This window comes from Pan troglodytes, chromosome 13 (assembly GCF_028858775.2).
Source record: "Pan troglodytes isolate AG18354 chromosome 13, NHGRI_mPanTro3-v2.0_pri, whole genome shotgun sequence".
Classification (NCBI taxonomy): domain Eukaryota; kingdom Metazoa; phylum Chordata; class Mammalia; order Primates; family Hominidae; genus Pan; species Pan troglodytes.
The window spans coordinates 112862176-112883558 of record NC_072411.2 but is presented as its reverse complement, the minus strand read 5'-3'; the positions used below and the strand labels follow the sequence as shown (position 1 = coordinate 112883558).

General features: G+C 35.2%; 1 protein-coding gene across 5 annotated transcripts in view; it reads right to left on the bottom strand.

The window, feature by feature from the left end:
* Window positions 1-21383, bottom strand: part of CPS1 (carbamoyl-phosphate synthase 1) — a 201593-nt gene that overhangs the window by 44898 nt on the left and 135312 nt on the right. For all 5 annotated transcript variants that reach the window (XM_063790722.1, XM_063790723.1, XM_063790724.1 and 2 more), the window contains one exon: window positions 17419-17537. In XM_063790722.1, the coding sequence (XP_063646792.1) occupies window positions 17419-17537 (119 nt within the window). The remainder of the gene's footprint in view (window positions 1-17418; window positions 17538-21383) is intronic.

The following is a 21383-nucleotide window of genomic DNA, read 5'->3' as shown; positions in this document are numbered from 1 at the left end:
GACTAAAATCCTAACTCTGAAGAACAGTCATCCAGATACACTTAAGACACATGCCTTGAAAAGAACCATCACATCTATAATTGTGACCATGGGCTAACACGGCAGCACCATAAGTGCAGGTTCTTCAAATGCTAAGATAAGCAGAAGTCATGTAGTTATCTTTAGCTTTTTCAGTCAGGTTTTTCCATTTGTTTGTTGTTGCAATTTTTAGGGGGTCTTTAATTATTTGTTCGCATTCCTTCTTACATGGAATACCAGTCAGTTTTTCAAAGGTCGCTATGTTGTTTAAAATGGAAATTATAAATAATGGTATTAAATAAGAAAAAATTAGGTTCCTCACATTTCTATTAGGGATGCAATAAATTTGCATTTGTGTCGTCTACATTCAGCAATGCAGTATTTTCATTCAGGAATGTAGTATTTTCATTTCTGGAATATGCATAATTTCTCTTGTTCTTTTTCACCACAAGAGTCTAACAGAATGTACGTAGACATCTCTAGCAAATATACAAAGTCTTCTGCCTCTACCTACTAATAAAACTGGACACTTATCAGCAAAGAAATAAAAATAATAAGAAAGAAGGGAGAATGAGAAAGAAGAGAGAAAAGAAAAAGGTTGATTGATAAGAATTGGCCTTGTGCATTAAAAAGTGAAGTGAGTTAATTTTGTACTCAGCTCTGGTGACGAAAAAAAAAAAGCCATCTGTCACTAAGACTAACTCAACTGTTACTGCTCCCCTGCCCATAGCATTTCCCACACCAGAGAGTTTTCATAATTTAAAGAAAATGTCTGAGAAGAGCAACAGTAACACAAAATAATGATTGTGAATGATACTTCAGAATGGGAGTGAAAACTTTCTACATAGGCATCCCCTTAAATCATACTAGGTGAGAATTTTGAAACAGATGTATCAAGCTAGACCTGCACCTTGCATATTTTAATCTCACTAGTTGATTCTTAGGACATTTTCTTGGTGAGCCAAAAACTGCTTTAACTTCTGCCCAATTTTCAAATAACTAGATCAATAACAGAATATAATATTTTTAAATGTCTTAAAAATTAGAATGTATTAAATTGAAATGGTATATTAGTACATTCATGTTCATCTACCTTAACTTGAATACAGATATTGGGTATGTGTGATCATTGGATGTCCAAAGTAATGTAATTTCTATAGTATTTTGTTCATGGTCTCTCTGGTTATTTCTGCTCTTTAGACATGATCATGAAATAGTGCAAAACACTTAGCAATCCTCCTCACTGAGAAATCATTGTTGATACTGACCCACCAGGGCCATTAGAGAGGCACAGGCAAGTTAGATCCCTTCCCACAGTCAGTGCTGCCTAATTCCACAAGGTACTCCTAATGGAAGCAGGTCAATTCTCTGTATTGTCCTCACCTTTCCTCTCCTCTGTTTTCTCTCTTTGGTGTAACACCAGGCTGGCTGAGATGTCATTATACACAGTAGAAAATTGACTTTAGTCCCAGCTTATTCTGATACAAAATTGTATTGTGTGTCCCATTATAATCAAAGAAAAAAAAAGACAGTTCAAAGACACAATTCATTAGTTGTGGGGCAGTGATTTAGATCAGGTTAAATCTCCTCAGAGTCAAATAAATACAAGATGCATAATCTTAAGCAAACATAAAGCTCATTTAACAATGTGGAGACTCAGATAGATGTTCCTCATCTTTATCTGCCCATATTATGCTCCCTCCATTTTGTTTGCCAAAACCAATTTCCACCATGGTGGGTTTTTGTTTTTGTTTTTTTGATCAAACTAGGTAAAAGCTTATTTTCAAAACAAGGCTATAACATTTTTATTTTTCTGAAGGAAAATAAAAACCTTAATTTGAAACAAACTCAAAACAGAATAATTACTAAAAGAAATATAAATACTGAATTTATAATTCAACACTGCTTTTTGAAACCTCAATAGGGAATACTCCATTTATATTATGTTGTAAATCAAGACAGCTTTATGCCCAGCTAGAAATGTGATCAGCTGAAGAAAGCATATTGCACAAAAGCACACAATTTTAAAATATGCATAATAAATTATCCTTCTGTTCTTTGATATATATTTGTATGTACTAGTATTTTATGTTAATTTTTACTCTTTTGAACATATACACATTAAATCCGTATTTCAGAACTGTGTCCTCTAAAATATGCTATTATATATACAACTATTCTTTCCCTTGCCAGTTTGCCTTGCTTTGAGAGTTCAAGGGCAAACTTTACAAAAGGTTAGACTTTCATCATTGCATAATAGAATCTATACAATAAAACAACACACCAAATGGCTGTGATGCTGGCCTTTTCATAATCTTCAGTTTCTTTCTACTTAGCAGCACAAAATGACTGAAATTTTAGAAGGTGAAAAATATGTCTTAAAACCAGACCATCAGACTTTTACACACTCTGCCATAATCTTTTAATGGTGAGACAGCATGGCTCGGCTTCTATAGCAAGAAGTCTCTGGTGTGTTCTCTGGTTTACAAACAATACAAGCCTTTCTCCTCATTCTCTAAGACTTCCAATGTAGATATTGTTGTTGTTGTTTAAAATTCCTCCCTGTCATCTCTGAAATTTCCTCCACTCACACTTAGTCTTCAATAATAAATGATAAAAGGAAATGGAATAAATTCCCCTTAATGAGGAAATTTTCACCTGGCACAGAGGAGCTGGGGAAATCTATTAGCTGACTGGAGGAACGCCTGCAGCATTCTAATTATCAGGGGAGCCAGCGCACTTCACACAGTCCTCTCTTCCACTTGACTGGCTTTCATCTGATCCACCAACTCACGAGTAATACTAAACCAAATTTCCCTCCAGATTGCACAAGCTCTAATGTGAAAATGAGCACTCCACCTGGCCTACAATTATGGAATGGGTTTGCAATTTTATTATTATCCTCTTTAAAAAAAAAAAAAAAAACCACTCCAAAAGGCAGAAAAAAACTAAGCCTGATGTTCAGTAATGACATCTGCTTTAATAAGAGAATTGAGTAAGATATATGTTCTCTGACTCATGAACCCTCACTAGCCTCTCTCTTGAGTTTTTTACTGCTTCACTTATTATTTTTGGCGTTTCACAGGTTCAAGACCATGCCACAATCACAATAATGCCATCAGTGGAGAAATTATTTGTCACCTCTCTTCACTCAAGGAGACAAGTTGCTACGTGTTTCCTTAAGAGAAATGCAAAAGACAATTTTCAAAAATAGAAGTGGCATTTAGAAAAGCAAAGTATAAAAACCCAGGCAATTGGGTAGGCACTACTATTTTGTCTTAATTTTTGAGTACCATGGCTGTTTCTATACAGGAATGAGGTATTTGAAGGAATTTAAGAAGACTTGAATCTTTATATTTCTTGTACAGAGCAAATAATACCTAGATCCAATGTTCACGTGACAGTATGGCATCAAGAAAATTATCTAATAGTGCTAAGTGGACCCAGATTCTATCACAATAATGCTAAAATGTTACAAGTAATAGTTTTCCAAAAATGGCATACTTAAAACTATATTTCACCTTAAAGGCTAGTAATAATAACAGTAAAATCAACATTAAGAAGGAAACCTTATGAGAAACTGATAATGTAGACATTTTTAAATAGGCAAGTTTTAATTTTCTGAATTTCCTGTTCTTTTTTGCTAATCTTTAATGACCCTAATAATCCAGAAATATCATGATATTACTCTTAATCTGGTAAAGCCACTCATTTAGTATTGAATATAATGTCATAATTATGCTCTATGAATACAAGGAATAATGATGAAGAAAAACGCTTAATGTAGGTTAATTGCAATTTTTGAGTCATAATAAACCACATTTTGTTTTTTCATGGTTTTTTTTTGTTTTTGTTTTTTTGGTTTTTGTTTGAGACATAGTCTTGCTCTCTCTCCCAGGCTGGAGTGCAGTGGCAGGATCTCGGCTCACTGCAAACTCCGCCTCCCAGGTTCACGCCATTCTCCTGCCTCAGCCTCTCGAGTAGCTGGGACTACAGGCGCCTGCCACCACGCCCGGCTAATTTTATTTTTTTAATTTAATTTTTTTTTTTTTGTATTTTTATTAGAGTCGGGGTTTCACCGTGTTAGCCAGGATGGTCTCAGTCTCCTGACCTCATGATCTGCCCGCCTCAGCCTCCCAAAGTGCTGGGATCACAGGCGTGAGCCACCGAGCCCGGCCCATGGTTCTTAATTTAAGATGCAATGACTCTCTCTCTGCCCTTGATTTTACCAAATTTGAATTTTACCTTTCGTCTTTACCAACGTGAAAAACAAATGGAAACTGCCTAACCAAAGTAGTAAGTTATGTCAATTCGTATATAAGAAAGTGTTCTGGCCGGGAGCGGTGGCTCACGCCTGTAATCCCAGCATTTTGGGAGGCCAAGGCAGGCGGATCATGAGGTCAGGAGATCAAGACCATCCTGGCTAACACGGTGAAACCCTGTCTCTACTAAAAATACAAAAAAATTAGCTGGGCGTGGTGGCAGGCACCTGTAGTCCCAGCTACTCGGGAGGCTAAGGCAGGAGAATGGCGTGAACCCGGGAGGCGGACCTTGCAGTGAGCCGAGATCGCGCCACTGCACTCCAGCCTGGGCAACAGAGCGAGACTCCGTCTCAAAAAAAAAAAAAAAAAAAAAAAAAAAGCATGCTGATACCAATCAAATAGCTTTTGCTTGAGCCAATTGGATTAACGGGTTAAGTCCATACTATGAAATGTTGCTTCTGTTATTTCTGATGAATACATTTATTTATAATTTTAAATCTATTCAATGTATGCCTTCCCCAAAATAAAGAAGATGAGATGTATTCAGTAAGCAAAACTCTGGATTTTCCCCTGAATATAAGATTTTTATGTGTACAGAATTTAAATCTAACAGATAAAAAGAAACACTTTATAAGGCCTCATAGAAAATAGGGATTGAATGGGCACTCTTTGATGTTTTACAATTTGTTATTGCAAATAAATTTATTTGAAAGTCCTATATTCTAAAACATCTCCATCATCTTTGTTTAAATCATCATGTTTCCACAGAGCAGTTTTCCAAACATCACTTAGGTTGTACCAAGCAACAAATATATAAATATATTTCAATATATCTTTCTTTGACTTCTAGAAAGAATTACTTAGAGCCTTGTTAAAATAAATAACTTTTTTTTTTTTTAGATAGAGTCTCACTCTGTTGCCCAGGCTGAAGTGCAGTGGCGTGATCTTGGCTCACTGCAACCTCCACCTCCCCAGTTCAGGCGATTCTCCTGCCTCAGCCTCCCAAGTAGCTGGAACTGCAGGCGCCTGCCACCACGCCCAGCTAATTTTTGTATTTTTAGTAGAGACAGGGTTTCACTATGTTGGCCAGGCTGGTCTCAAACTCCTGACCTTGTGATCTGCCTGTCTCAGCCACCTAAAAACTTAACAGAAGCCTATCTACTAATAACTACTGCTTATTTTTTTCCTAGAAAAATGAAAGATATATAAGAATAATTTTTGACTACATTTTTCTAGTTCTTGAAGGAAAAAATGTAAGCCATTTTTAGAAAGGAGGAAAAGGAGAAGTTATTTTTAGGAGGATGTGGGAAAATTCTAGAATTAAATTCCTGGTGACATGTCATATTCAATCTATGTTGATATGAGGCTTACTACCTACATGGAAAGCAGATATCTTTATTATCTGGGGTTTTTCATAAGAAGACATAGAAAATGCACATTAATATCCATGAGAGGAAAAATTACCATCCACGTGACACTACAACTATATACTTGTCAGTTTATCAGCTGAAGAGTGGGTAGAAGGGGAGGGGTAGAAGAAGTAACTGCAATTTAATACTGCCAGGTGGATATTGCTGTGATGGCCATTACATTATCATCATTATAGTTATATAGGCAAATGGTGTCAAAATACCTACTTCAACCTTAGATAGGCAAATACCTTTGCCCAAAACCTGTAGTCATGCTCCACCATCCTGAGAAAAAGACTCATCAGCCAGATAAAATAATAAATGTGACAAGTGTTCAGCACAACACCAAGAAGGTAATAAGTGCTTAATAGATACAATTGCTGGAGGAAAAGGAGGAAGGGAAAGAACCAGACCAACAGGAAGGAGAAAGAGGAAGAGAAAGAAGAGAAGAAGCAGGAGGAGAAGTTTAGAAGAGCAAAACTAGCAAGTCACCTACATTTGGCCCAGCACCTCAGCTCCCTTTGTTTTCTTTCCTCTCCTGTGTAGTATTTCTGTACTCACACTTTGAGGTGGTGAGGGCCACCATACTTATGACTCCCTGCAAGTCAAAATTGATCTTCTAGAGAGAGAGTGCTCTCGGGTATTTACTCCACTGTTAGGAGGCATGGTCGCTGCCTTATAGTCTTTGGATACGAAGTGCATGACTCTATCCCAAGGTCAGACTCAAAGGCTTTATGCCCCATAAAGGCATCTCAAGTATAAATTAGCAGCTGAAGAAATTCTGGGGTCAGCAACTAATTGTCTAGCTTCTGTAATTATAGCTCTGGCAGCCTATTTTGCGTAAATTTAATTCCATTCTACGCTCAAGAGTTGTTTTACTCACACCTCCCTAAACATGGAAGGCAAGGTATTTGTACTTTAAAGAAAAGATACCTATAGACATATATTGTGTATAAATATATACAATCTTTTATTATAAATAAAGCAAAACTTAAAAAGAAAATTATTATCCTGGGTCTTTGTACCCTTGAAAATCCTGTTTACATTTTTCAAAGGTGACTTGCTGGGGCTTTCTCCCTGCCAGACTTCCTGTGTTTTCCCCCAAGAGTTTTGGAAAAGGGCAAATTCCTCACAATGTTTCCTCTCTAAGTGGGGTCAACAATGCAGGCGGCTCACAACTTGACGGCTAAGGAGGAACTGATCTCCAGCTGTCTGATTTAAAAGTCATATCTCGAAAAAGAAGCTTTTGAAAAGGGTTAGTGACTAAAACTGAAAGTGGGAGCCCTGGGCTAGATTCCTTGTTTTCCTCTGATTGGTGTGACATAAAGTATGACACACACCTCGTGTGATTCAGTTTCACCATCCATAAAAATAGGATAGTGATATTTTTCACCTTTATTATAATAGAAATGTACTTTAAGGTCACTGGAGATATACAGTAGATACCTGTATTTTAAATAAGTATTTATTTTTGCCTTAACCTTCTTCACTGGTTAATAAAATCATATCCTTTCATATAGTTGAAAATGTCTGTGAATATTTCTCACAAAAACTTCTCAGAGAATGCAAAAATTTGAAAACGTGAATAATTTTTGAAGATCAAGAGTACACAAACACTGGTTAGTTCTCACCAGGAGTTAGAGATTTCACGATATACCTATAATGCCTACATGTATATAATCTTTCACAATATAAAACAATTAGATAAATCTCTTTTTATTAAAAAACAGTTTATTCAGAGCCTTCCTAGCTAATTAGTAGATACATAACTACTTTAAAAAATTAAAACCTGGAGATGTTGGTTTACAATATTTCCCAACACAGTCAGTTTATATCTTGGGCTATGTATTTTCTAATTAATAATTTTGTGAATTTTGTGAATTCAATCCCTTTGAACAACCAGGAATCATATGCATTTTGCTCCACTACAATTCCCCCTCCTTTGCCATCACTAAGAAATGATGATTTTCACTTTCTACCAAGAATGTTTATTTGTTATATTATCATACAAATATTGTTGAGTGTTTATACAAAGCACCATATATCAATTCCCAAGAAAATATATGGTAAATAAAGAATTGGAAACCATTTGTATCTGTTTCAGAAATTATGACTTATACCTTACGCCACAGTGAACTCTATTCTGCATTCATACAAATTAACAAAATTTTTTGCAAGAAAGACCTATAATAAAAGCATATTAAGACATTATGGTATTGGATACTTTCCCTAATGAAAATCACAATTTAATTGGGGGATGATATTAGGATATATGCAATATTTACGGAACAATGAAGTCAGACTGTGTGGCATCAACTATTTCACCCAATGAACAAACAGGTAGCTAATATCCACTTTAGTTTTTCTTCTTATACTATCTTAACTTCTTCATAGTCAGATTTTCACTGTTATGAAAAATAGCATAAATAGGATAAAGAGCAAACACAATTTGTCAGTTCCTGAGTAGAATTCATACCTTTACCTACCTGTTTCTCACTATGTGTTTGGACCTTATAGCCTAGCTTCCACTCCTACCTACCCAACATCAAATGAGGACTTAATTCTGTTTCTCTCTCCTCTCTCTAAACCATGCAATCCTCTTGAAAGTGTCTATTTCATTTATTTTAAATTCTCTCTTCCTTTGGCTCCCATGACAGTGGGATATATTGAAGGAAAGAATATTGTCCTTGGACTGAGAGATTTCTGAACTCAAAACCTGGCTCCAATATGGAGTAAGGAGAATTTACTTAAACATTCTGAGTCATCAGTTCTTTCATAAAATATGGGATAGAGACACATACCTCCTAAAAACTGTACATCGAGACTTGTATGAGATAACATGTGTAAAGTTAGCTAAGAGCTTTTGTTTCTAACCTCCACTAAACTTTCATGAATTCATATTTCTGCTTCTCACATGTCCATTAATGTGTCCTGTCTATATATAGCTCTTTGTATAGGTTATAAACCTATATTATAGATTCAATGACTGGTGATCATTCATCAACAAATGGCTTTGGAACTAGCACAAAGCCTTACACAGAGTAGGTACCCAATAAATAATGACTGAATAGAAGAACAAATACCATTTGGTCTAATAACTAGTGATTATTCATCAACAAATGGCTTTGGAACTAGCACAAAACCTTACACATAGTAGGTACCCAATACATAATGACTGAATAGAAGAACAAATACCATTTGGTCTAATACCCGCTCCTAATAAAAAGAAATGCCATCAAGTAAATATATATCCCATCACGCTTAGTTCAGAGACATTAACACAGGAATAATGTATTAATTATTGACTATTTATAGATATATATACACATATTCTGAGTATGTGTTATTTTAAATCAACTTAAAATTTTTAAGTTGTATATTCTTATGAACTAGCAAACATACAATAATTAATATACAGAAACATAATAGGCACTTTATGAGTCATCTGAATATTACTCTGAAAACCTTTTAAGCAAAACATTCACCTTGTTCATGCCAGACTCGGAAGTACTCTCTCACAAATTCAAAAATGCACAATCATTTGCCAAAACTATGAAAACACTATTTAAATAACAAATGAAGACTCTCAGAACATTAAATATTTGATGTAAAATTTTATATCTATCTCAATAAATTATTACTTTAAAAATTAGTGGAGTCCTATCAAACCTATGACATCACCTAAAATATCCTTTTATTACATGGAACATAAAAGCAAATTAAAAATAAAATGTATTTTTGGCATTAGTTCACAGAGTTATAAAATTTCCCATGGTATTACTCTTCTCTTACAAAGAAATAAGTACTTGTATATATAAGCCCCATTTTTTAGTATACCTGAAGAGGTTCATTATATAAATGGCTTGGAGTATGAAGACTGAAAGCATAGAATGGTAATATGTAATAACTGGTAAGATTGTTTTTCTTTAAAGTTTGTTACTTCACATATAGTATATATTCAGCTAGCTGCATGACTGACCAGTAAAATAAGAAGGGAGTTTGTGTTGTTTCTTTTTGTTTTGTTTTCACTAGGGTGAAACTGAGGCTTAGAATATCGTGTGAGTTAGTAGTAATATGAGAAGACATAAGACCATTTTCTGCAAATCAAATTAATGGGTTCCACTAAAGTGTTCAATCATCTCCATTCTCATTTCTATATCCAAAATAATAGATGCTATCACAAAAACATGTCATAGTAAAGTATCACAAAAATTATAATGTGATTATATGTTATATTATCTTTCTTTAAATTACTTGTATATTTAGTAGTTTAAGATGAAAGTTGTTGATTTTTTTCTACCAGAAAATATACATTGTCATCAGAAAGTAAAGTACTGACCCTTCTGTTTCTTATATCTAAATTCCAACAACTCTTAGGTGACACTTTTCCCCCAGAAACTTCAATCAAGCATAAGCACAAAACATTCTTGCCTGATTTTTGCCATGCCTCATGAGCAAGTTAAATAAAAAGTCAATAGAAGTTAGCATGTGTAGGAGAGGACATTCAAAGGGAGTGTTCCAGCTAAGGTGACACCTGCATTATTACATCTGCCAGAAGTTTGTGGCTGCAGGGAAATGGCCAACTTTACTGAGCTCAATTTAGCACTTGAATGCCCAAGTGGAACTCACCAGGGTTGTCCTAGATTGTTTTCCTAAGCAATAGGCACACCTATGATTTTTCACCACTCACCAATGGACATAGTTTGTCACATTGAACATAGTGATTTCGGATGGAAATTGGACCCTTGAAAAGTGCACTTTACTCTTTTTTTTAAAACTATATTGACTATAAGCAGTAAAGAGGAAAGAGAATATTAAAGTTATTAGAGTGAAGATAGCAAAAAAAAACCACATGAAACCTACAGAATATTAGACAAAAGCAATATCTGGATAATTTGTAAATAAATCCATAGTAAAGTTTATGTCAACAATAGGGAAACAAATACAAATGTTAGCTTCCAATACTCATATGGTATAAATTGTATCACAGTGGTTATATCTCCTACTTTTGAACGTGTAAAATGAATGAAAATAGATTCTTTTTAAGTAGTCATCTACAACATTGCTAACATAAATAGCGGCATTGTACATAAAAACAAGAGAGCAAAATGGACCATTCCAGGAAAATTGCCCAAAATGAATGGAATGCACAAGAACAAGCAATCATCATAAATGGTAGAAAACCTTCACTTTGATGATTTAACATGGTATAGCAAAAGCAGAGGCTGGCCATCTTCTTTAAGCTAATCACTTGAAGCAAGGATTCAAAACTTAATTCAGCTTAGTTTTAGCCAGTAAAAGAGCGAAATTATACAATTTAGGCAGGTATAATAAAATCTCCAAGCTGGATATGTCAGTCAGAAATAGCTAAAGAAACCAAAAAAACAAAATAAAGAAATAAAAAAATTAAAAACAGTTACAGCCAGAGGGATAAGCAGATGCTTAAAGCTGGTAATTGTACTCTCACTTTTTTTTCTTGCCTGTTCATGTGTCTTTTTTTTTTTAAGTATCATGATTGTCTTTCAATATAAAATTGCCAATCCAAATTGGTATTATAAATAATAATGCTTGGGGGTGTAAAGTCCTGAAATAGTTCTTTCTCACAAGCTCTATTATAGTTGAATTCCTTACATACTTATAGCAAGGGGAGTCCAACTGAAGGATATTTGTACCTGTGCTTGTTTATTAATAATATAGTAGAAACCTTCATTATATATGCTGATTCTACCATGATAGGACTATCACCCCTTTATTGGCTACTGTTTCTAAACTGAAGCTGTCTATTTTAGGTAGTCTTACTTCTTATTTCCTCTAGATGTTATCTACACCTCTAAACAAATCTGTTTCTATACCCCTAAGCAAACCTGTTTCTGTGTGTGTATATATATGCTTATGTTTACATATATTTAATATATTTACATGCACACTTACATACCATATACTTGATATATAAGTATATAAGCATACACATATATGTATTATTTTTAAGCAGTCATCTATGGTATACACAAACATAAATATATTTGATATTTAAGTATGTAAGTATATACTTACATGTAAGTATTCTTTCTAAGCTTCATCCACAATATTGCTCACATAAATAGCAACATTGTACATAAAAACAATGTTTACTTTTTACTAAAGTAAAAAGTATATAAGAATATAATTATATATCAAATATAAGGGGTTAAATAGCAAGTATCCTGGGTTCTGGAGTCCTGCTTAGACTTGATCCCAATTCTGTTATTTATTAGTATGTGATGTAGAGGAAACTGCTGAATCTCTCAGTGCCTCAGTTTACTATCAATAAAATTAGGACAATCACTGATTTCTTAATGTTGTGTTAGGAATTAAACAAAATAATGTGCTTAGAACAGTGCTTAATATGTAGTCCAAAAATTTTTGTGATTATTATCTTACCCTTGGAGGGCATTCAGAATTATTAAACTGAATCAAAATTCCAGTTTCCATATTAAGAGTTATAAATTCATTATTTGGTTACAATAAGGAATAGGCTATATCAGAAGAACCTAGTTGGTGAAGACATTTGACATCTTTATTTGATTTATGGTACCTGCATTTCCTCTCTCCAGGCAGGAGATCTTTACATGACCAAAATTGAATCTATGCACTAATGGAAAAAAGAACTATAGGTGAGATTTTTATAATTTCTTACAGATCGGAGTAAGGATATTTTTCTTTTGGTATTTATTAAAATACTACATGGGAAGAGCACAATATGTGAAAGCGTCGGCATTGGGAGAGTGAGTATGGGAAAAATAGACTAAAATATCAATAGCTTAGCAGTGAAAGCTAATGGACAGAGATTATGCACATGTTGTGGTTCCACTAAAAATTTATATAGACTTCATTTTCCTCAAACTCCTTGCAGGGTGATCTGACAATGTGAAGTTAAAAGACCTTTGGTGACCATTAAACATCGAAATTCCAAAGCATACACATAACAAGTATTCGAATCCTACATGACACAACTTATATCGTACTGAGTAAAAAGAAACTTCTCAAATCCTAAAGAAATCCACTGTAAATATGTTATCACCCTAGGTCAGTTAATGCTACTACACCAGCCTATAAATTTGGGGAACTGCCTAGAACAGTCAGCTTCCCTAGCATGCCCTTGGGTAGCAATAAGCAGTTTAAGGGGAAAAGGAGAAAGTCAGTGAGCGTAAGCAGGAAAGAGATCTTTTTTTGGCTGAAGCTGTCTAAATAATGGTTATTACCTAAGCTGGTAAGAATAGATATTGCTTCAGAAGTCTTGTGAGGGTTGCCATTGCTACTATATTCAGGTATTAGAGACAGCATACTGAGTTCTGAGGGGGCAAGCACTCAAAGCTAGGATGCTGAGTTGATTATTCTGATACCTGTTGATATAGTTTTTATGTTTGTCCCTGCCCAAATCTCAGATTGATATTTAATCCCCAGTGTTGGAGATGGGGACTGGTGGGAGGTGACTGGATAATGGGAGCAGATTTCTCACGAATGATTTAGCACCATCCCCCTGGTGCTCTCCTGGCAATAGTGAGTGAATTCTTGCATAATCTGGTTGTCTGAAAGTATGTGGCACCTCCCCCACCGACTCCCTCTCTCTGGCTGGCTCCTGCTTTTTCCATAGGACACGGCTGCTTTCCTTTTGCCTTCTGCCATGATTGTAAGATTTCTGAGGCCTCCCTAGAAGCCAAGCAGATGCTAGCACCACACTTCCTGTGAAGTTTACAGAACTGTGAGCCAATTAAACCTCTTCATAAACTACCCAGTCTCAGATATTTCTTCATAGCAATGCCAGAATGGCCTAATACACCTATCCCTCTTGTCTCATCACCCTGCAGAAAGATGAGACTTCATACGTAATCATGAACATGAAACATGTTTATCTCTCCCCTTCAAAGAGAAGGGTTTCTGATTATAATTTCTACTATCTCACAGGCATGGAAAACTCATCAGTTATTTCCATAATGTCTACCTAGTTACAATCATTGTTTTGTTTTCCCCATCTCAGTCTGTGAATATTTATATATACTAAATATGTGAGTATATTCTTTTTTAATAATTTCCATTGTATTTTATCTTAAAATATATTGTTTGAAGCTATTTGCATAAATAAGCACATTTATTGTTTACATTTCAAACATAAACTATGTTCTTGTTTTTATATTTCTTTTTTTATATTATACTTTAAGTTCTGGGATACATGTACAGAACACGCAGGCTTGTTACATAGGTATACACTTGCCATGGTGATTTGTTGCACCCAACAACCCGTCATCTACGTTAGGTATTTTTCCTAATGCTATCCCTCCCCTAGCCCCCCACCCCCCAAAAGGCCCCGGTGTGTGATGTTCCCCTCCCTGTGTCCATGCGTGGGTATAGTCTATTTGGGACTCAAATTCTGAACTTCATTTCAGATGACTATATGTAAACACAAGTCAGAGACTGACCATCAATTTAATGATATGCTCATCCTCTGCTATTAAATGTGTTTATCGGACTTTAGAACTCGAGATTGATTAACAACTGTAGAGTAGGAATTTTTATTCATTAGCATAAGGGAAAGCTATTTATCTTTTAATAAGAATAGCATTTGCATCAGTAGCTATCAATTGCTTCCTTTAAAAAATAGGTCTGATATTAAAATAAGTGATGCATCATAAAGGAAATTAAGAAATGATACATTGCAAAATATAAAAGCAAATAAAAATTGTGAGTCTGAAAATGAATCTTTAAATATTTAACTATCATATCTACATATCTAAAATCATAATATATAATACATATCTAAAATCATAAAGTAACCTTATTACAACAAGTAGCATTTTTATTTTCAGGGGAAAAGAGGAAAAATTTTCTTGGGCCCTCACAATATGTCAGATGTCATTTATACTTATATAAATTAAGCTTCACAAAAAAACTAGAAGCAGAGATTAAGAGAAAGAACATGAATCTGGAGAAATGAAAGAGGTGATGTACGTCTGATTCTACAGTGGGGAGGACTGCACACCAATCTCTGTGGCTCCATAGTCTGCTCCTTCCGATGCACAAGGGTGGAACCAGAAAACCCACGTCTAGCATTCTATATTTTTTCTCTTAATTTACTTCTCTTTTCCCAAGTGAGAGCCCCACTGCCTGTCTTCTCAAGGATCTCTATGAAAAGTACAAAGGGAGTGCGGTACATTGGCAGCAGAGATAGATGTTGAGGCAGGAGAATTTTGGAGTTCTCTGAACACACACCAAATAAATCGCTAGCTCCTAGGCCTACAGCTAAAGACAGCCATTCTAACACAGAAGCAGTTGAGATCTTCAAAGTAAACCATAAATAAATACAAATGAAAAAGAACAACTAATCTTCTCAGCCTCTCTCCAAACTCGCAATATGTAAGTCAGCTATAGGTCATTAATAGGGAGCTCTTGTTACTGTTGGAGCAGTACATACCTTGATGACTAAGCCTCCCTGGATATTGAGGGGCTGAGAAAAAGCAGAGGACTCAGACCCAGACTAATGGTGAGTATAATTAAAATAGGGCAAGGAAACTCAAGGCCTTACATACTTAACATTCATTCCATCAGCTGTCGTATTCTTTCAACTTCAGACCCCTATGTGCCACAAAATGATTGAGACAGGTAGCTTTAGTGGCCATCAATTCTTGTTATTTATCTAATACCGCTAAATAACAATCATTATCAAATTGCTATGTGTGCATCAATGACACTTCAAAAAGAAAGGAATTAAACCATAAAGTGACACTCAGATAATGAGTTCAGGGTTTAGGTTTGCTAATGCCGTGGATCATCTGTGAGTTCCACTTCAGGTTTACTTTAGCTTTTGCTATATAATAGACACTTCAACCTCCCTGGATCAAAAACAAATTTATACAGTAGAGATGATTTTAAGTGTAAGTTTTTGAAATTTTTGAAATGATATAAAGCTTTACATAAAGAGTTTTAAATGTAGATCATTATGAACAATAGAAAATATCCCTATTTACAAATATATTTATGCCAGAAAATGGAGATTGAAAATGTCAAATTGTCGGCAAATAAATGCAACAGAATGTGGAAGTCAGAAAAATATTATAAATGATCTGTAACAGTGTGTTGTTTTAATCCTCCAAGGACCTTTTTCACTATCAATATACCCTTATTTATGCTTAGTTAGAATCTCAACCTGCCTTCTGGTTGTAACGAAAACTATTCAATTAAAACATTGAATTTGTCCAAAAATCAGAACGTATATCAAGTGGAAATTTAAATCACAATAACATCTGCTATTTTCCACCCCGGGTCTTTTCCACTGCTGTGACTGGCATACTATAAGTTTCTAGCACCCCCATGTGGCTTAATTGGAGTGGCTTCATAGGCATTTGAAATCAGCTGCCTGAAACTGAGAACAGTAGAACAGACTACAATTTTACACAGAAGTTCTGCTGGCATCATAAACCCAGAAAGGGAAACTTAAGTCCGCAAAATTATAAGATAAATGTATAGGTTCAATTCCTAAATTATTTGCTCTCTACTATTCATTTTATGTGATCACTAGAAAGGATGATTTACAAGCAACTATAGCTAGTTTCATCTTTGTCAGATAGAATTCCTCAGTTTTCAAAACCAAGCATTTGACGTGGGCAATAATTAAATAGATGAAAAAGAACCTAATTTTTCTCAAAAAGAAAAGCAAGTGTTTTATTACCTAGTTTGTATACATATTGATCAGGCAAATACAGTAACCCAATTATATGTTGCAATTGCTAAATAGTTGAGCAATCCAGGTTTTGAGATCTTCCACTGTCCTCAAAGATATTTTAAGTGATTAAAGTATCTACATTTTGTCAAATCATTTGAGAACAATTTTTATACAAACAAAATTTTTCCTTCTCTAAACACATCCCTAGTTTGCAGGTAAGACGTCTTTCCAATAGTAGTGTATTTCAGAGTGCTTTCAGAGGGAAGAAGTTCAAGAGGACTATATTGTCTTTCTTAATCTGCTAATAAATGCTCCTCTTATTGAAGATAGATGTTTAAAACTGATCCATGCTTTCATCAGCCTAAGGTGTCCCAGCAGTTTTCCCATGAAAAATTTAAAAGTAGATTTTAAGGACTACATTATCAAAATATTCTCAACATAAAATGAAGTTTAAAAATAATTGGCCATGATGGAGATAAAAATGTAAATTAGTCAGAGGTAAAGAGTCTGTTAAGAGAAACCTGAATGTGGCTTAATTGTATGCTGAACTGAATGTCCCAATTTAAAAACAGTAGAGCACAAAAGGAATGCATTTTCTGCTCAATATACAGCAATGTATAGATTGATATTAAAAGGGGAAAACAGACTTCAGAATGTAGAGGAAAATTTATAGAAAACAGAAATATTCATTTAATTGATTAATAAAATTTAAATCTAGATAATACTTCATAATTAAATAATACACATTCATCAATGTATACCAATTTTGTGCATTCAAAAGACCTTATTTCTATGTCTGATGATAAGGGTGGGAATAGAAGATGATTAAAAAGATTAATGGATACATTTCTAAAGGTAAACATCTGAAAAAAAAACCTGCCATTTGTCTTCTGGCTACGGGTACTGTTTTCCAACAATGGCACTATCTACCTCATTGAATCACAATGTTGACCAAATGCTTAAGAGTAGGAAGAAGACTCTTCAAAAATTGCACTGAAGGTGTCTGGCATGAATGAGAGCAGCACTGCCTTACCTGTTGAGCCCTTTCAGTGTCTTTTCCATGTTTAAAATATCACGCATCTTATACAAAAACCACTTGTCAATGTATGTGAGCTTCTCAATCTCATCAAGGGACATGCTGTCATCAATGGCCTGCCAAGAGGAGAAGAGATACTTTCTTTGGCAAACATTTTTCTAAATGTCTTATTTGGTTTAAAATACATAGCAGTCATGCCTCTGTGTGTTATTTAGAGAGCCCGAGACTGTAGACTGAGTTACGAAACATGAAACTGACATCATTGACATTCCTTCCAATAAACATAAAGATGGTGCCAACTATATCCACAAATGGCATACAGAGTAGGTGCCTGCCTTGAGTGGTGTGTTCTCAGAAAAATCTCCTAACAGGTTTTGACTCGCTCCTCTTTATTTGATTGTGTTACCCATTATACCCTAAATTTGGTACATCTCTTTGGAATTAAAGAAAGTCTCTTGAAACTACAGTTAAGCCAAATTGGTAAGAAAATCTAGAATTAATATAATGATCTCTTAACTTGTAGTGTTGACAGTTATCTTGTAGGAGATAGCATATTTTTATCACCTCACTCCACATTCACACAAACATACAATAGTCAGTGAGAATTTATGGGTCGGATCTGGCTTGGCTTTATTCCTCCAGAATATTTCCTCACAGAGGACTTCAAATAAAAAATTGTTTTGAATCAGTCACTATGATTTTTGTGCTAAGGCAGAATTTTTTTAAAATCCTAATATATTCCAAAACAATGTAGTAATAACTTCTGTTCTGATAGGCAGCTCAGCCTCTTCCTCAAGCTTACTTTATCAATTTCTCAAAAGTAAAACTACAACTATGGGTCATTAAGCTGAGTAGAAAATTTAACTGAAAAAAGAGATAAACTCTCAAAACCAAAATCTTTATACAAAAAGATGTCTACTCTTACTCTTGTATGTGTGTATGTGTACGTGTATATACCCAGTGAAAAATCTGAAAATATTCCAGAACAACATATTTTAGAATAACACACTGCGTTTTTAAGACCCATTAAGAAATATATGCAACTAGTAACTCTGCCGTTATATTTCAGCCCAGGGAGCTTACTTTTCTTAAAGCTTTTACATAATGATAGTATCAGAGAGACCATGATTATAATTGTTGAGATATGGCATGGCTCATAATTTTGTTGACTAGAGTAAGATGACATTTAACAGAAGTACTCAAAGCCATGTTCATTTCCTAGTCAATGTATGTTTCTTTTGTTTAATTCTCCCTGTAATTACAGTCAGGTTCCCAAAGACTTAATATTCTGTCTTACTTTCTAAGTGATTAAAGGCACAATTAGCTGTCGGCCATCTACACTGTGAGGTGGAGAGAACCTTAAGTTACTGAAACTTTTAAGAGATCAAAGGAGGTTTTCACACAAGCACATACAGTGAGGGAGGGCCTAGAATCCTGTAGTCATTTCACTGGAAGGAAGGAAAGGACTACAGTCAAATCCATGATTTCTTTCTTTTATATATATATATACTTTAAGTTCTGGGATACATGTGCAGGACGTGCAGGTTTGTTACATAGGTATACACGGGCCATGATGGTTTGCTGCACCCATCGACCTGTCATCTACATTAGGTATTTCTCCTAGTGCTATGCATCCCCTACCTCCCCACCCCCCGACAGGCCCCAGTGTGAAATGTTCCCCTCCCTGTGCTCATATGTTCTCATTGTTCCACTCCCACTTATGAGTGAGAACATGTGGTACTTGGTTTTCTGTTCCTGTGTTAGTTTGCTGAGAATGATGGTTTCCAGCTTCATCCATGTCCCTGCAAAGGACAGGAATTCATCCTTTTTTATGGCTGCATAGTATTCCATGGTGTATATGTGCCACATTTAAAAGCTCATCATCACTGGTCATTAGAGAAATGCAAATCAAAACCACAATGAGATACCATCTCATGCTAGTTAGAATGGCTGTCATTAAAAATTCAGGAAACAACAGATCCTGGAGAGGATGCTGAGAAATAGGAATACTTTTACACAGCTGGTGGGAGTGTAAATTAGTTCAACCACTGTGAAAGACAGTGTGGCATTTCCTCAAGGATCTAGATCCAGAAATACCATTTGACCCAGCAATCCCATTACTGGGTATATACCCAAAGGATTATAAATCATTCTACTATAGAGACACATGCACACGTATGTTTATTGCAGCACTCTTCGTAATACCAAAGACTTGGAACCAACCCAAATGCCCATCAATGATAGACTGGATTAAAAAAAAATCCATGATTTCTTAACAGCAAGCAAGATCCTGCCAGTCTTAAGACCTCATCTCCAAGCACTGCAGCTTTGCTATGTAACATCACTGTAATGAAGTCTATAATGACCCCAAACAAGTTTGAGGTTACTTTAATGTTCCAAAAATCAAAAATAATGCCCCGCGTTCTCCCCAAATCAAAAGAGGTGATGATCCAGTCATCCTGAAATAAGACTGCTGTAAAAATCAGACCTCAGAGCAAGTTGCTCTTTCTAAGACTCATGAAAGCAAGCAAAGATTTACACACTCCCTTCATTCTTTTTCCCCTTCAGCCCTCCACCGTCCTTACACTCTTTGTCAAAATCACCAAGTTCCTGGCTGCTGTTGAAATGAACAGTAATGATGACCTCTAACAAACAGAAATCAGTTCCTTCTCCCAGCACTCGAGCAGACAATAATTTACACACAGACCCTGCACTTCTTGCTCATACATAGGGTACCCTGTGAAAGAAAGAACCTCCACACATTTTTCCCAGATTCTCATCTTTTATAAGTCTGTTAGAAAAGAATGAGAGATTTGCTTGAGTTTTACAGCTTAGCTGGGAACTTGGAAATGCTTGCCTTTTTCATCTCCTTCAAAGTGGCAGAAACATGATTGCTAGACTTAAGGAAAAAATCTATTTACTGTCCTTTGCCTGAGAAAAAAATTTTATGTATATATATATACACACACACACATATGAATGTCATGAGCTGCTTCTTAAATAAAAGACTGAAATAGGGATAATAAATGATGAAGGTGAAATGGCTTTCTAAAATAACTTCTTATCACTGCTATCCCACCCACCACCGCCAGAGAAAAATTCTAATTACCTTGAAACTCAACATGGGAAAATGTCCATCAAGAAATAATAGCAACTCCCAGAATTTCAGTAGGGCTTAAATATTTTCCATTTAGAAACCATAAGAGCGAGGAGAATATACATTGGATGCAATTAAGGAAATATTCCTTCCTCTCCTTCAGGTCTCTTAAGGACTCAAAATATGGACATAAAAGTTGCGATGAATTCAAAATCACTAACAACATTTTTCTGTTTCTACACAGGCAGATTACAAAGACGGGAATCCTTTTAAAGAGAAAGTTCATGTTTTCACCGACTCATCCCACATGCACACACATACACACACACAAACATAAAATGGTCAGTAGAGCTTTGTAGAACCAGTGCGGTTTGATACTGTTGGAGGATTAATGCTTGCGCTTCCTTAAATGTCAAAAAGCCTTTCAGGGATTTCTGACCAGACAGATTCCAGCTGCCCAAGTCACCTTTTATAAAATCAGATGAGCTGAAACTTCAAAACTCTAAGCACAGTAAATATAAAAGTAGATTAACATGGCATTTAATTTGCATGAGAAGCAAGTAGTGGAGGGAAGTGAGAAATGTAGGGCCTTTTTTCCTGAAAGTAAGACCAATAAAATAATTACATGGAAAACCCTATAATCATGGGGGCCTTTACAGTCTGTTGCTGTTTTTTAAACACAGAAAGAGAAGCAAATAAATTAAGATTATTCTAGACTCAAGTGGCACATACTAAGGGACATTATTGTATGCACCTTCCTTTCTACAATACAATTTTACACATTCAAGGAACATGTAATAAAGTTAATAGTAAAGGGCAAGTCAATATAGTCAAATCTACTTAAGAGTATTAGTACTAAGTATAC